The following is a 17,809-nucleotide window of genomic DNA, read 5'->3' on the forward strand; positions in this document are numbered from 1 at the left end:
AAATGGACACAGCGACCCCATTGGAACTCAATTGAGACAAATGAAGCCCAGTTTTAGCGTTTTTTAGCACTTCCGTTTCTGACGCACAGACTCAAACGAAGCTTGATGACGTCAGCAACCTGTCTGCCAGATGTAAATCTTCTAAGTGGCTGTGCGTGCAAACTGCCATCGTTAATCTTGCAGAGACGGCGAGCTTGAGCAGGGAGTTCTTTGGTGTGAGTGAGCAGGAGTAAGTATTCTGATTAATTATTTTGTATAGTATTTTAAAATGTAACGCCAGTACGCCATATTAAGTTAATTGCCTGCGAGCTTCTCCTCCTGTCTGTACGGTAATGTGACAGAGAGCCGAGTGGTTATGACGCAATCGTTAGCCTATTTTTTTACAAAAACTGTTTCTACGGGGCCATAATGTAACATAGAAGGTAATGGAGCCCTTTATACATTGTCGTGTATCTTTAGAAATAAATAATGGACAAACAGAGTCTTTAAACGCCTCAGATGTAAAGTTATTCGCTGTCAAAGTGACGCCAAAATGAATGGGAGTCAATGGGAATGCTAACGCAAGTGAAGTTCTGCTAAAAGATGGCAGCCCCCACCCGACTTCAACTTCCGGTCGACTTCCTTGCCCCTTAGTTATACAGTTATTGTGGCTGCGGTGTTTCACGTGACAAATATGACGCGTTGCCATGGAAACATTAAGGGGGAACGTTCTAAAATAACTGTCGCCTTGAAAAATCTTACTCTCGGGAGTCAGTTAGAATATTTTAAACTTTAGTGTGAAAGGGTTAATTATTCATAATAAATGACGCTGGCTTATCTTTTGTCGGCTGTGTGATTTCCTGATGTGGGTATTAAAGGTGCTGTAGGGAACTTTTGTAAAAAAATTTTTTTTACACATTTATTAAACCTGTTATTATGTCCTGACAGTAGAATATGAGACAGATAATCTGTTAAAAAAATCAAGCTCCTCTGGCTCCTCCCAGTCGTCCTATTGCCATTTGCAGAAATTCATCCGCTCCCGGTAAGAAACAACCAATCAGAGCTGCGGTCCGTAACTTTGTTTGTGTTCAAAATGTAGAAAAATTTATATAATAAGCGAGTACACCATGAATCCATTTTCCAAACCGTGTTTTTGGCTTGTCCTGAATCACTAGGGTGCACCTATAATAAGTGTTTGTATTCGGACTATTTTAGATTGCTTCAGGGATACCGCGGCGGAGTAACCCAGTACCTTTGTGATTCTTCATAGACATAAACAGAGAGAAGTAGTTCCGGCTACGATGTTCTTCCGCAAGACGCAAGCAGTTCTGTTTATTAACCGCTAGTGCGTCAAAAGTTCCCTACCGCAGCTTTAAGTCACATGGAAAATACAGTTGTTTAAATTTAAAGCAAGGGGCGTGGTTTTATCCAACCCTGCACCATTCGGTGTCCGTCAAGCAAATATCTGAACGTGTGATATCAGCAATTCAGTTTCAGCTAAAATGTGAATTATCATTAATATCATTAAAAATGGACATAAGAAAGTATATGCAGCGTATTTCAGACCACAAAAAGGACACTGAAAGTGTGATTGAGAGTACAGCTGATGAATATGACAGCCATCAAAGCATTTTGATGGTGTAATAAAGTTAAGCCCCTTAACAATTTCACATGCCCCCTCAGTCATTTCATCCTGCAGCCGGGCCTGCGTTTATCACATTGAGTCAGTGATTTGATTCACTGGAATGATTCAGACTGATTTTGTGAACTGAATTAAATGGATCAAATAATTATTTGACAAAAGAATGGTTCTTTCATAACTTGAATGATTCTCTAATTTCAGTGAAATTTTGGTTCGTTCTGCACAGAAACTTTCATGTGATTTCAGACGACCTGGAATATACAGTAGCACTAAAGAGGTTTTCGACATTTTATGGTGATTCTAAATCCTCTTTGAAGCCTGAAAGCTTCAGTACCTATTTAATAAAGACTCTATATTTATGCACTCTGTACTAATCCATGTAATATATGTATTCTATAAGGTCATTTTGTCATTCATAAACAGAGTCTGATAGCCCCTCCCCCTTCGTGATGTAATTAAAGCTGAGACTGTTGAGTGCATGAAGTGTGACATTCCACAATTTGCTTTTTGGGTTCAGTGCATCACTGGTGTATTTAAAGTGATGTCAGAAAATAGCACATACTGTAAGTACGCGATTTGGGACGCACCTATTTGTAATCGCATAAAAAAATAAAGACAGATACATTTCTTTAAAAAACTCCTTGTGAAATGACTGTTCTGTTTTAGACTGCCATGTATCACCTTTGAGCAAAACACTCTGGATGGTGAAAATGGATGGAGGGTTAGAGAGAAGATGAGATGATGGTGGGGAAGGACGGTGGTTTGGGATCTGGGTTGCGTGTCTAACCTCGAGTAGGACCAATCCAGTAGCAGGAAAATGTTCGCAACAGTTTTTATCACCTCTATTCTCTTGAGTAACGCAACCCAGTCATAGGTTTTCTAGGACATCTGTCTCATAAGTCTCTCTGGATAAAAAAACCTTTCTCTTGGAAAAAGTATTTGCTAAATGCTAAATACTACTACTGTTGCAATTTGACAGACTACAAGAGTTTGCATTTTAAGTGTTAGGTAAACATGAAATTTGGTATAATTTAAAAGAGTCTTGGATCGGTAAGTTTTGTAATTATTTTTTTAAAGAAATGTATAGTTTCATGCACAATGCATTAAGGGTTAGTTCACCCAAAAATGAAAATTTGTCCATCTTCGACTCACCCTCGAAGCATCCTAGGTGTATGTGACTTTCTTCTTTCAGAATAATCCAATCAGAGTGATATTAAATATTGTCCTTGCACTTCCAAGCCTTTCAATGGGGGTAAGATTTTCATTGTCTGTGAACTAACCTTTTAAGTTGATCTAAAGTGACAGTAAAGAAAAACATTTCTAGTTCAAATAAAGGCTGTTCTTTTAAACTTTACATTCATCAAAGAATCCACAAAAATATGAAGTAGCACAACTGTTTTCAGCATAAATGTTTCCAGAGCAGCCAATTAGCATATTAAATTGATTTCTGAAGGATCATGTGACATTGAAGGCTGGAGTAATGATGCTGAAAATACAGCTTCCAATCACAGAAATAAATGACATGTTAAAATATATTCAAATAGAAAACACTTATTTCAAATTATAATAATATTTCACAATATTACTAAGGTTTTTTTGATCAAATAAATGTGTCTTGTTGAGTATAAAATACATCAAATATCCTGCAAATATCCTGCAAAAATGTGAAATCATGAACCTTGCAAACGTTGCCAAATTCAGCGACTAGATCTTCTTTTGAAGCGCCTCTGCAACCTTGTAAACACAAGCTTATTTCCCGATGGACTGATAAAAACCTGTGCTCCCTGACTCCTGGAAATTGCATAAAGCAGTCAGTCAGATCTGAACTAGCTCTTGCCACTGATGTGTGCAATCTGCAGCCTGTCAGCGAACGCTTTGTGGGCAGCCTATGGACGTGCCATCTGAGGCCAAAACTAGGTCAGATATGGCATGTGTCTAATGTGACCAAATGCACATGTAGTGTTCACATATTTCTTATTTTCCTTATCTTAATTGGTTTATACAGCTTTTATGTTATCAAATGTATTTTTGCTATTTGGTACAGGTGCTTAAAACACTGCATTCTGGATTAACATGCTTCTGATAATCCCAATCCTGTAACTTCCCAGTCTGGAAACTAGCAGTGAATCTACAACAGATCTGAGCATGATGGATGATGTAGTCCAAAATCTGTTGAGCTTCCGGCTTCTCTTACCCTTTTTCTGAGAGCTGGGTCTTTCTTGTCTCACAGCAGTTTTTAATTAATTATTAATAATTAATTATTAAATGAGCAGTGTTTGAGCAGAAATAGAAACCTGCCTTCAGAAGTGTGAAAATATTGCTCATCAACAGGGAAAGGGATGCATTGTTTTTGTATTAAACACTGTGTGTTGCTAATCTACAATAGAGGCTTGTGAAAAAGGTTCTTGACAATAATCCATCCATCCATGCATCCAGTCATAGTATTGTGATTGCATCTGAATCAGTGTAACATATGCATATTATCAATATTTAATTGTATTCATTTTTTATAAAAAAATCTTAAAACTTAAATTTAAATAAAAGATTACTTATATATACTTTATATTATGTAGTTTATTATTTTTATCAAAATGTAAAGTTTAAATTAGATTTTTCTTTTTTAGCTTTTTCATTTTAAAATGCAATCTTTAAACTTTAAATGTTACACTTTTAGTTACATTTATTTTATTCAAAAATATAAAATATATATAAAGAGTATATAATATATGTAACATTTTATACAATTCTAACATTTTATTAAATGTATTATGTTTTTTATTTTAAAATAACATTTTTACATTTTAGTTTTACAATTTGCCTGAATTTTAATGAATTAATTATAAAATTAATTATGTAAATTCAACAATACTTTCTTATTTCACTGTTTTTATTTTTAAGCTTAAAATAAAATTATTGCTTTTATTTCTGAAATCTTAAAAAAAAATATACTGCTTTTGATTAGAGAGATACTTTAAAAAAGTGAAAAGAATGTTTTTATTAAATTTTCAAGTTCTCTCATTTCTTTAGTATTTCTATTTTTTGTACATTTTCATTACAAAAAAAAATTATTATCTTATCATGATTATTATTATTATTTGAATATATTTAAATAATTTAAATAATAATTTAAAATGTATTATTTTACTAAATATTTTTTTATTCTTTTAAAACTTGATGTTTAAAATGTCATTTATTCTCTGCTTTTTCATTTTGAAACTTTGTTATGTTTCCATTTGCTTCTGATTCTTATTCTTATAAATATATACTTTTAAAGAGTGAACAGAAAAATGTGCTTGGGATTTGAACCTTTGTCAGTCTTTGTGCGCTACAGCTCATGGTTTCAACTACTGCACCACATCTCCTAATGAACCATTTCTACTCTAAAACAGTTTTCGACTCTAAAACTATTTCTTTTCTACACCAAAACACTTGACACACACTTAGCAAGTGTTGATGGATGAAATGTAAACCACTGATGGCCATTTTTAGGACTTATTTATTATTGATCTACTCATATAAAGTGCAAACACACTCTCCCTGTGGCTGTTACTCCGAGTGCTTTGCTGCTGTAATGATGCCGAGGGGTCGGATACCAAACAGGACTGTTGATCTACAGATTAATCACGGATCACACACTTCTGCATCACGGACACTGAAGCATAGGGAAGGGATGTATCGCTCTCACGCTCAACATGCAGACGATGGCTGTGATAGAGAGAAAGAACATGTCCATGCTCAAATAATGTCATGGAGAAGTGTGCTGAAGCCTCAGCAGAAGCAGGTCTGACTAGTTTAGAGTTAAGACGCTTTATGAGAAGTTAAGCACTGAAATCATTTTAATCTGCTTTGAGCAGACGTTTGATACTTTAGAGTACTTGGAGACAAATTCTGTCAGTGTCATAAAAATCCCATTTGGGTGTTTTTACAGTGTACTTGAGGCGCTTCGACCGTCTTCAGACTATTATGAGAAGAGCTAAATGTGTTTACTGATGAAGTCTACAGTGACTGTAAACTTCAAATAGCCGGAGAGCAGAAAACTTCAACAGAGGTATAGTATTAAACTTTTAATGACTAGAGAACAGTCATGGGTGTTCAGCCTGTTTTTGGGACGTTCCTTTAACATTGTGTTTGCCAAGATGCATCCATCTATCCCGTGTAGGGTCACAGAGATGCTAAGACATAGAATAGAGAGAAACAGTGCCTGCTTTTTCAGCTTTGTTCTGGAACTATTTGTTCCACCACGAGGTAAATCACAACATTGCAAACTGTGATTTGAGAGAAAAAAGCATTTGAAAATCAGACAGAATGGTACCAGATCTACAGTCCCATGAAGCATTGCGAATGAAATAATCAAATTAAAAATAAAGCAACTGACAGTGTAAGTTTATTGCAAAAGATGTGCATGTACAGTATGTATTGTGTGATTAATACATAAACTACATTTCCCATGTTTCATGGGATTGTAGTTCTTTTAAGCCGTTAAGTACCTTTGTGATGTTTTGATTCACCTCGGTGCTGGTTGATTTGGTTCGTGACGTTTTAATGAACTCTTTAATGAAGATGTTTTTTAATCTCTACAGGAAAATTAATGAGCCACCACTGCTACATTCGACAGAGCAACCAAATCTATACTGATATTCAGACCTTTAAACAAGCCTCAAATCACTGCTATATATTTGTTTTCACCTGTTTCATTATGTGAAAAGTACTGTACATAATTATTTAAATATAGGAAAGGTTATAGTTAATGGATAATATGGGGCAATAGTGATATGAAGCTTCCTGGCAAGAGAAACCATGACCTATAACTGCTGCCAGCATGATGAAATCTGTTTCAGTAAGTGTTAACACACACACGTGGTCTTGGTCTAACAATAAAAACTGCACACTGCACAGCCCTTACGAAAAATAAGTTTATTCAATTAACTATTAGTGTACGTCTTTTAAACTAAAAATAGGAAAGTATGGTTTTAATTTACTTTTTATGTACTTCTCAGAAATATACTTAAAATGACATTTAAGTATACTTGACTTATACTTACAACTATACTTGTGCTCCTAGAATCTGTGTTTTCATTATTATACGGTAGAGGGCGCTAGTACACATCTTCTGTACAGAATTTCCACCAAAAAACACAAGTGAAGAAGAAAAAGAAACACTAGATAGTAACACATGTAATCTAACATGATCATCTGACATGAAACAGCATCAAAACTGTAACGTTATTGAAAAAAATGTCGACCGATGAAGAGGTAATACTTTCAAGCTTTGTGGTGTTGATCGACTCCATTTACGTTTTAATTATCATTCTGGATCCAATTCATAGTCTTTTTTTAACATTTTGTTATTTCTTTATTTTTTATGAAACTTACCCATATTAAAGTGTTTAAAAAGAACGCATGAAGCTTGAATAAAATGTTTTTGTTTACAAGCAGATACCCTGTTCTTTCTTTGGATATTTTGTATGTTCAGATATTCATATTTACAAATTAAAACCTAAATAGGGACATAGTAGTATACTTAAAGTATGATGTAATGTTCCCTTAAAGAAAACTTATGAGTATACTTGCAGTATAAAACTACTAAACTAGTAGTTAACTGAGACTTTACTTCAAAGTGTACAAAAGTATACTTTTCTATACTAGAAAGTGGGCCAATTTATAGTCCCAAGGAGTATTGAAACACAACACTAACAAGTATACTACTAGAGTCCTGATATTTGTATACTTGCTAAATAAATTATACTTAAAAATATACTTGAACTTTACTTAAGTATACTTAATAAAAATAAACTTAAAGTAAACCACTTTTTGGTAAGGGTGGTCAAAAGTCATCCTGTGGCCCGTCGACCACAAGAGTCCAGATGGTCCTCTTCGTAAAACAGTGCAGAGTGTAAACACACAGGCCACGCTGGGGAGGTGTTAAATGCTCTACTGTCTGCAAAATAGCCAAAAGCAATGGCTCACCCAGTTCTGAAATGTCGGGGTCAGTCTGGGACTTGTTCTGCAGTCTCTCTGAGGATATGGATTGAGGGGTTTTCCGCTCTCATAATGGGATTTATCCGCATGGTGAGCTGAAAGATGGAGAGAGGGATGAAGGAAGTATGAGGAGCAGCGGGAGGCTGAACTCCCTCATTCTCATGAGGGCTGTTATGATGGCTGCAGATGGAGTTTAGTTCTCATATTAGCAGGGTGTCGAGTGCATCTGATGAGCTGCACGTGATTCCACACCGAATCCTCCCAAAACAACAGCGGCTTTGAAGATGGAAAGAGCTTTGTGACACTGTGGAAAGTTTCATGTCACAGCTAAAGACTGCAAACACTACATCTCTGTTACAGAGCCTCTAATTTGAAGCTTCACTGCTTATAGGCAAATACAATCCTAGGTAACGTGTTCAGGATATAAAAACGGTTCTACTAATGTTATTTTTACCCAAATATAACGTTATTTCTAAGTTTATCTTAATATTCTAATTAGAACGTTATTTAAATATTTTAAAATGTGTCTTACAACATTCTACTAACTTTTATTTACTGAACATATAACATTATTTGGATGCTTATTTTTAATATTCGTACATATTTTACGAGGTGGCTTATTTGTATTCGTATTACCTCACTCATACAAGTTCATAATTTTTTTGCTAAATCGTATGTATTTTATGTGTTGCGCAATTCGTATGAATTTGTACGAATGACCTGCACCTAACCCCGCCCCTAAACCTACCTGTCACTGGGGTCTAGACAAATCGTACAAAATCGTACGAGTGAGGTCATACGAATTCGCAACTTTGTAAAATACGTACAAATTGATTGTGAAATAGCATTGTTTTTTTCTTGTCTTGATTAGAACATTATTTAGAATGTTCATCAAGTACAAATAACATGATGAGAACATTCCAAAAATGTTGTTTTAAGAGAACGTATGAAAACTTATATTAAATATTAATAAAGTTGTAAGAACTTTACATAAACATAACTTTAAGAATGTTCTGTAAGCTGGGGTACATGAAGAAAGCTATCTGTTATCATTGGCATTTATCTTAATGGCAGTTGCTCATTTCTATGGAAGGATGGGACTGATCTTTTTGATAATTGTTGAAATGTTTTTGAGCCAACCATCTAATTACTATGGAGCCATGGGAAAATTATGTCATAACTATGCTGATTGGTTAATGGCACCACAAGAAAAAAACTGAAGTTTATGCTAATGCTTGCTTATGGGAAGTGTGGCAATGCAAAAAAAAAGGCAGCGCATGCTTGCTTTTTTTATGAATAATGATCTGATTCTAAACCAGTGTTAGCATGCTTCTAATCGAATACCATTACTCTAATAATTGCATAAAAATATCAGTCACAATACATTGTTTTTAATGTTAATTCTATTGATTTTATTAATTAATTAGAAAAAGAGTTGAAAAAAGCATTGGGTCGCTCAGCAGGCCATTAGAGGATGATGTGAAGTCAGGTTTGGGCAGGTGGGGGAAAGCTCGTCTACTTCCAAATGTGATTACAATGATGCAGCGTGAGCGTGCCGTGCGCATATATTCATATGACGGGATTTAGATTGCATTCACCTTAAGGGACTAGGATTGCTGCACATAATAACAGTGCATACTTTATTTACTAGTGAAGTGTGCCTCAGAAACAATGTACATTTACAGTAATGAGACTTTTGTCATCAAGAAACATTGTCGTTGATTTCCATCTAAATAGGGTCGTTGTTCATAGTTCAGACCTTTTTTTGTGGTTGTATATCTTTAGATGACGCATTTAATGCCCTGAAAGTGCAGGTTGAAGCATAAAGAAAGCATTTTCTTCTGTGGTAATTCAGAGAAAATGCACATAGCCCTGCTACACACTGCAAACTTGCCATTTCCTCTGTGCAAAGATATGCAAGCTTAATCACACACACTCAGATTAAAGTGTGTGTGCGTGTGTGTGCGTGTGTATGTGTGTGTGTGTGTGTGTGTGTGCGTGAGTGAATATATGTTGCATTTGTGCGTTCATCAGCGCTGCTATGGTGAGAGGTGGGAACAACAGAGATGTACGAATTGTTGCTAGAGAAACCTTCCCATGGGGAAACACTGAACAACACACTCAAAATACTTTGTTCGAAGCTTGATACCGAGTCTGGTTTTTACGTCTCCATTTATATAAATACGCATCGTTTCTTTTCTTTCGTCGTTTAGCTGCAGATTCTCCTCGGTCCATTCCGACTGAATGTTTAGGAAATGTGCTGAGAGCAGCATCAGACGGAGCAGAGAGGGAGGGCGGATGGTGTTGAATTTTTCTGGGGTGGTAGAAGGATGAATTGACATCTTTGAGAACGCGAAAACAGTGTTTATCTCACACAGATTCTTGTTTTATCAAGCATCCGCACACACACATGCATTTCACACCCACTATCATAAAACCGGTTAACGCTTTTGGGTTTCCATGACCTCCTTTCCCGAGTCTTTTGTCATATCCCTCTCTCGCTCTCTCTGTTTCTCAGACTAATCCTGAGCTTTGGCCACATTTCTCCTCTGGCTGCATGTGTGTCATTCTGTGTTTTGTGTGTGTGAGTGTGTTTAGAGGGGAAAGCTCAGGCCATCTTGAATAACTGATATTTGATCTCGTGTGTAAAGGAGAGGAATGGGTCCAGCTAGCTTCACACCAAACATCAACACTTCTCTCTTTAGTCTGTGATGTATGATGGATTTCTTCATATGCCAGGCTGGCATTTTTAATGACATGATGAAAAATATCAGGGGCATATGTATATATATGAACCTGGACCACAAAACCATCTTAAGTAGCTGGGGTCTATTTAAAGCAATAGCCAAAAAAAAAAAAAAAAAAAAACATAGTATGTGTCAAAATTATTGCTTTTCCTTTTATGGCAAAAATCATTAAGACATTAAGTAAAGATCATGTTCCATGAAGATATTTAGTAAATTTACTACAGTAAATATATAAAAACTTAATTTTTGATTAGAAATATGCATTGCTAAGAATACATTTGGATAACTTTAAAAGCCATTTTCTCAATATTTAGATGTTGTCATGGGTCAAAGGCAAAAAGGGGGTTTAGGGCAAAACAATAAGTTTCATACATATTTTGTGCAGTAAAATCATACATTCTTACCACGATTGTGGACAGACATGTTGTTTGCCGTTGAAAACTTGTAGTGTCTGGTTAGGATACAGTATAATATCACAGTACTTATATTACTGAATGGTCATGTTGATATTTTCATAGTACTTCTAAGAATACCATGCCAAAATAGACGTTCAAAAAACATTAGCATAGCTCGAGGAGAGAGTCATAGATAACACAGCGACTTGTCTTTGTACATGTATTTATCTTAATGACTGAATGTTGACTGAGACTTTAGCTTAGTCGCGGTTAGCTTAGCTTTGCCTGTAGCTAGTCTTCATATTTTCCCCACAGACGTGCCTCAGCAGAAATATTAAACTTCAGATTTAATCCCGGGCATTACTGTACACAGAGAGAGATTAAACGCCAGACATGACTGTCACTCATGAGTGCAAGCAATAAGACACTTGAGCTAGCAACCAACACCTTTTTTAATTTGAGTCAGAATACTGGTTTTAAAACATAATTCTTTCTTAAGCTCACCTTTCTTCTTGCTGTAGGTATATTGGTCAAATCAGTTGAGCCACATGTCAAAAAAAAGAATCTATTAATTACTATATTATAAATCAATTATTATTAGCATAATTGAGTACCTCAGTGTAGTTTTCTTGTGTTGTCATTCATTTATAGTTAAATCAGTTCTGTGTGCTGTGGGCCTAGTGATAGCTTCTGATCTGATCTTGTTTGTGTTATCTGTGTGTGTGTGTGTGTGTGTGTAGGTGCCCCGGACGAGCTGTACGGCAGGACCTGTGTGTGTGTGTGTGTATGTGTGTGTCTACAGCTCAGTGGAATGATTTCAGATCTCCCCAAGGTGCTGATACTGGGGGCCATCGCCGCCGCCTCTGCCTTTGTGGTCACCATCCTTATCGTCTTGGTGTGTGTGGGGTGTCAGAGGTAAGTCTGACAAACATCTGGTATAATGTAATGGTGTAATGGTTTTTATACTTTACAAACAGTATTATACTGTATTTTGTATCCTCTAAGGCCGGGCATACACTGTGCGATTTTCATCCGATTTTGAGCCGAATTCTGACTCGTGCGACTCTTTTTGGGTCGGGCCGATTTTCAGCATTTTCGTGCGTCGTTTTGTCGTGCAGTGTTCGTGCAGTGTACAAGGGGAAACGAGAGGCGATTAACCTGTCCCGACCGACAATCGGTTGGTCGGATGGATTTCTGACATGTCAGAAATTTTGGTCGCCTCTCGTGAGGTATCGCAATATTGAAGCAGGGCAACGAACCGATTTTCCGCGTTTCCCTCACTGCGCGTGCACGAAACCATAAACGAAACCATGGTGACACCTGACACGGCGTGTAGTGTGGACTGAAGTGATGGAGGGATAACTTGTGGAGTTATGGCAAAGAAAAATAAAAAAATAGTGAAGAAAACGCCTGCTTTCCTCCAGTTCACATTGCAAAATAGATAAACCATATTGGCCACGGCCTCCGAGCCACCTGCGCGTTTAGATATGCCTACGCCTTTTTTTTTCTTTTGATGTTTCAGCACACAGAATTGCCCTAATCACTAAAGCAGTGCATTTATCCCGGGAAAGCATGTTTATTCAGAAACCGCCACAAACATCCGGGTTCTGAGGGATCCTACATGTTGATTCAGTTGATTCCTCACGTATAGTGTGAGCAGTCAAATCGCAACTCGACGATCGGACCGTACAGTGAGCGCACAAAAATCGTGAGCTTTGGCTTTACATCGCAAATGATCTACTCATATAGTGTGAGTTGGTACCTTGCGAAATCGCGCCGAAATCGCACAATGTATGGCTGCCTTAACCCTACACCTCACAGAAAACTGGCCATTTTTGAATTTCTAAAAACACTGTCTAGTATGTTTAAAGCCATTTGGTTTTTACGGGGATAAAGAACATGTCCTCATAAACCATGTTTACCTTGTAATACCCATGTCATTATACACACTCGCATCCTCATAAATCGTATAATATAGCTACCAGAACACACACACACACACAGACTTCAAACATCTTTTATATAAAGCACTAGGGCTAAGGACAAATTATTCACCATATTCCATATATTTTTTTAAAAATATATATATGTATATTCCTATTTAATCCATAATTTTAAAAGATAAAAGGTTGCTCTATTTTAAGGTGTCCTTCTTATAATTTAACAATTAAGCACTGAGTAATATTATTTAATAATATTAAGTTACTATATGGGTTAGGGTTTGGTTTAGAGTTAGCTACATGTAGTATATATATACATATACACAAATAACAATAAATGTTCATAAGATGAATGAGCCTTATTAATAACTGGATTTCTATAATTATGCTTAATTTTCTTATTTACGTTTAATAATGATTGCTTAATTACCTTTTGCAAAACATGTTTTAAATTTCATTCAGATTTGTAATATCTTTCCAATCTGAAATGATCTCATCGTGTGGGAACTGATTTTATCGAACGGATGTTGAAAGAATCGTTGAGTGAATCGTTGAGAGCTATCAGAGTCTAAACCAGGATGGTTAATTCCTTACAGTTCCCATCCATATCTAATGTTTTATTCCTGGTGTTTGTACGTTTGCACATAAAAGTCTTCGTGCACAGACGCGCCCCACTCATATGTCGAAAGACTGCATCGACTTCTTAAAAACTCTTGTGTTCAGGGCATCTCCTCCTCCTCTTTTTCTTTAGTTCTGTCTCTCTTTCTGTCTCTATCTCTCCTTCCCTGCTGCGGAGCGACTTGATGAATGCTAATATCACTCCTTCAGCAGATTGCGTGCCCTCTGTAGGAGCCGTTTCGCTGGGAGCTGCCTTAAGTTAAGCTCTGCGTCGGATGCTCATTTGTGACAAAGACTTTTGCTTAGAGATATTACAAGGAACGAAACCCTCCAACAAATCAGTTTCACATACTCTCAGGCGTCGTTCTATTTCTGTTTTATGTAATGTTTCACAGAAAAGATGAATAGGGACTATACTCGCTTGTTGCATACTCACCACAAAGTCATGTTTTTGCTGTACTGCAAAACAACTCGCTGTGAATTGTGTCGACTGTTGTACAGAAGCCGAGTGTGTTTGTGTCATATTCTCACTCTAATGGTAAAAACAGAGTAAATACGACTCAGAGAGCAGGTTGGCGTTGCTGGAAAGTCACCAGATGCCTAATGGAAAACACACACTGAGCTCATTGTTCTGAGATACACAAATTATGATTGAGTAAAGCCCCTCTTTCAGAATTAAAATGTTTCCATCTCATTTCCATCGCAGAAAATGAAAATGTACTCACCCTCATGTATTCCAAACAAGTATGACTTTCTTCTGTGGAACATTAAAGGAGATGCTTCAAAGAATTTTCAGGCTGCTATTTTCAATGCAATGAAACCTTAACGTGCCCCCCCCCCCCCCCCCCCAAAAAAAAATTACAGTAAGTGAATGGGGCAAATCTGTAAACATTAAAATACTTACTGTTTTAGCAGTATAGCAACAAGACATATTGGGCCTCATTTATAAAGTGTGCGTACATACATATTTGATCTTAGAGTGTGCATACGTTTAAATCCACATCAGCGCTCATATAAAAAAAAAAAAAAAAAAAAGGCCTATGACATGGAAATGTACTTAGGTTCACATCAGGGTCTAAGCAGACTTACACACTTTTTCTTGTTGGATTACTGCAGGTTTTCGGAAATGAAAGCTGTTCTTGCTGAACGCTGTTCTAAATTAAAGAATATGGACGATGACTGGTGAGCTTTTCACATCACCAGACATTAACCGGTGGACTGGAGGAAAGTGGATTGCTTGCGGATTACTGTAACTTGTACTGAACCTGGAATGTTACTATAAAACATGGCTACGCTAATGCTGCATTCACCATTGCACAATGCACACTCAGTACCGAAGTGCAGCTGTTATTGTGCTGTGTGAGGTCTTGCAACGTGTACAGTGCATTCTGCGAGTCGTGTGTGTATACACAGGGTCACTAATACCCAGGTGCAGACGTGTCCCTCCCGCCTCCTGAGTTCTGACCTTCACAGAGGAACAGAGCCACACAGCCTTCACAACTACAAACACACCACACACGCTCATCATGCCATTATGCATTACATTACATTACTACTTTTTAAATTCTACCGTGATCAATTCATCGATAAAAGCCGTCTTCATCTAGTTAAGGGGGTAAACGAGAGAGAGAAAAGAGAAAACCCTCTCTTTCACAGATTCGCATGAGTGTGAGAGATGCTGCAGATGTTAAAAATGGGGTGAGAGTGAGAGGAACAAAAAGAGGTGTGTGTATTTCACAGGCAGAGAGAAGCTATAACTGATGTCACACCAGGTGTGTGTAGGGAATGAGAGGAGAAGAAAAGCGAGGGAGGAGGGATCGTCAGGGTTACCTCTCCATCCTCTCGCTCTCTCTTCCTCCAGTACACCTGCAACACATCTCGTCCCTCATGATTACGACATCCCTAGATAAAACCAATCCCACAGAGAGCCATTACAAACACTGGCTGTAGTGGAATTCTACTTCCTGCTCTATTCAACAGTGCACGATAGCTCTGGTACAAATCCCAGAGAGCTGGCTACAAAGGCTGCAGCTCAACAGAATCTAATCTATAGACGACTGATTTAGACACTGCACATTGCCCTAATTTATCTCCAGAATAAATGGGTAAATCTCTTTTGATAAACCATTAAATTGATTATTTATGCTTATGTAAACGCCACAATCAAGTGTTTAAATGCTGAATTCAAGGTGAAGAACTACGCTACCCATAATCCTTAAAAAACAGTAATACTGTATTATATTATTACAATTTGAAATAGCTGTTTCTGAATGTATTTTAACATGTAATTTATTCCTGTGATCAAAGCTGTATTTTCAGCATCATTCCTCCAGTTTTCAGGGTCTCATGATCCTTCAGAAATCAGTATAATATGCTGATCTGCTGCTCCAGAAACATTTACTACTATTATCAATATTGAAAGCAGTGCAGCTTTATGGTTTTATGGAAATTATGATTATTTGATTAAAATGAATTTCAAAAGAAAAACATTTATTTGAAATAAAACTGTCACTTTTGACACTTGTAATGCATCCTTGCTGAATAAAGTAATTTCTTTAAAAAATAAATAAATACATAAAATAAAATAAAATAAACACAAGTGGTAAAAACTAAATAAATAAATAAAAATAATAAAAAAAAAAAACATTTTTTTATATTTTTACCTGCATGTCAATGGTGTTTGTGTCCATTTAAATATTGCCTACTGTATGTTGCCTTAAAAGTTTGGTAGGTAGCTCACTACATTTTAGAACAGAGCTAATATTGTGATTTACTTATAGGATGTATCAGTCATTAAATTATTTCCTTGCTTGTGTGCTGTATTTTATGTTTTCCTCACAAAGAGTTTTTCTCATTTTGTCGGCAGAAAAAGCAAGAGCAAGCATGGCCAAACCAACGGAGGGGCTCAGAGAAAAGAAACCGTTAGCGCAAAAAAAGTATGAACGCATACACACAGTGTAATTATTGATATTGATGTACATACTGTACATATATATGATAATGTTTTATTTCAGGCTGCTCTGCGTCAGTCCAAGCTGAACTCAATGAGTAAATCTGACACCCGCCTGCATGACATGCACAGGCTGCCCTGCAACGCCAATGGTGAGAGAGACAGACAGATGTAACTCTACACAAGACTCATTCACCACACGTACGCACATATGCACTGGTCGACGCATGTGTGTGCAAGGGCTGACGTCTCCAGAGACTTGTCATGGTCCGATGTTTACGAGCTCATCTTCCCACTGCCACAGACGTGTGATCAGCGAGGCTGAGAGTGACACACAGAACACACACATCCCAAAGCCTTATATACGCTGACTTCTAATCTTTTACATCCAGACTAAGGGAGACTCAGCTTTATTTAATGAGTAAAACACTAAATACACAATAAGAAGGAAAGCAATACCCAATTCATATCAATGCCAAATCAAGATTGACCTGATTTATTTTTGTAGTACATGCTCCTGATCATAATATCCACAAATCATCAGTCTACACCATTCCAAATCAGAATAACAACACTGTTTAAAGCTTACAAAAAAAATTCTTACAATGTTCTATTAACCTTATTTTTACTCGAAATGTTATTTGAATGTTTATTTTTAAATATTCTACACATTTTAAAATGTCCAGTGATTGTTTTGTGATTAGAATATTACTTAAAGCTTCCTAAAAACGTTCTTACAATTTTCTACTAACTTTATTTCCCCCCAAGATATAACATTATTTGAACATTCCTTCTTAATATTCTAAGAATTCTTGCCGTGATTAGAATGTTTTTTAAAGATAAACAAAAAACACATTTCTTACAACGTTGTACTAATTTTGTTTCTACCGAAAATATAACGTTAGTTAAATTAAAATTAAATATTTAAAAAAATAACGTTACTTGAATGTTTACTTAGAAAATGTTCTCTCGAGGTTGAGAACGAGTATAGATCACATTATAAGAATGGTATGAGGATGTGGATATCAGTATATTTTCTCTCATTGTTTTAAGGACGTTCGTCAAGTAAAAACAGACATCGTAAGAATGTTTTCTCTCAGCGTTATCAGACTGCATATCAAATGTTAATGATAAGAATGTTCATAAACACTATTTTAGAATGTTTTGTCCTAAAAATATAACTTTTAAAAATGCTATTGAATGTTGTGAGAACGTTCCTTGTTATGCTAAACTAGTCACCTAAACTATTCCCTTGCTAAGCAGGCTAGGCTAAACCGGAAAGGTAAATGCTTAATTTGACTCTTTTTAGATTTGGTAGTATCATCTGATACATAGTTTAGAAAACAAAATGCAAATTTTTTGTTGCCAGTGTAGTTTCATGTTGGCTTTAAACTCATTGTACTGTCTGTAAGCAGGTTTAAACATATGTAAAATTGTGAAAGTGTGGTCAAAATACCAGATAATCAAATAGTAATGGTCTGCCCTCTTGTGTTTGCCTGGAGTAATGTCAAATGTGTCATTTTTAATTACACTTTGGATTTTATTTACCCTTTATATAT

The 17,809-nt window shown here is 36.3% G+C and overlaps 1 protein-coding gene across 2 annotated transcripts in view; it reads left to right on the top strand.

Annotated features, from left to right (window-relative positions):
- Positions 1–17,809, top strand: part of LOC128011758 (uncharacterized) — a 47,008-nt gene that overhangs the window by 17,464 nt on the left and 11,735 nt on the right. For both annotated transcript variants that reach the window (XM_052594464.1, XM_052594465.1), the window contains 3 exons: positions 11,483–11,657; positions 16,167–16,236; positions 16,315–16,402. In XM_052594464.1, the coding sequence (XP_052450424.1) occupies positions 11,554–11,657; positions 16,167–16,236; positions 16,315–16,402 (262 nt within the window). In that variant the 5' untranslated portion in view covers positions 11,483–11,553. The remainder of the gene's footprint in view (positions 1–11,482; positions 11,658–16,166; positions 16,237–16,314; positions 16,403–17,809) is intronic.

Source organism: Carassius gibelio, chromosome B23 (genome assembly GCF_023724105.1).
Source record: "Carassius gibelio isolate Cgi1373 ecotype wild population from Czech Republic chromosome B23, carGib1.2-hapl.c, whole genome shotgun sequence".
NCBI classification, from domain to species: domain Eukaryota; kingdom Metazoa; phylum Chordata; class Actinopteri; order Cypriniformes; family Cyprinidae; genus Carassius; species Carassius gibelio.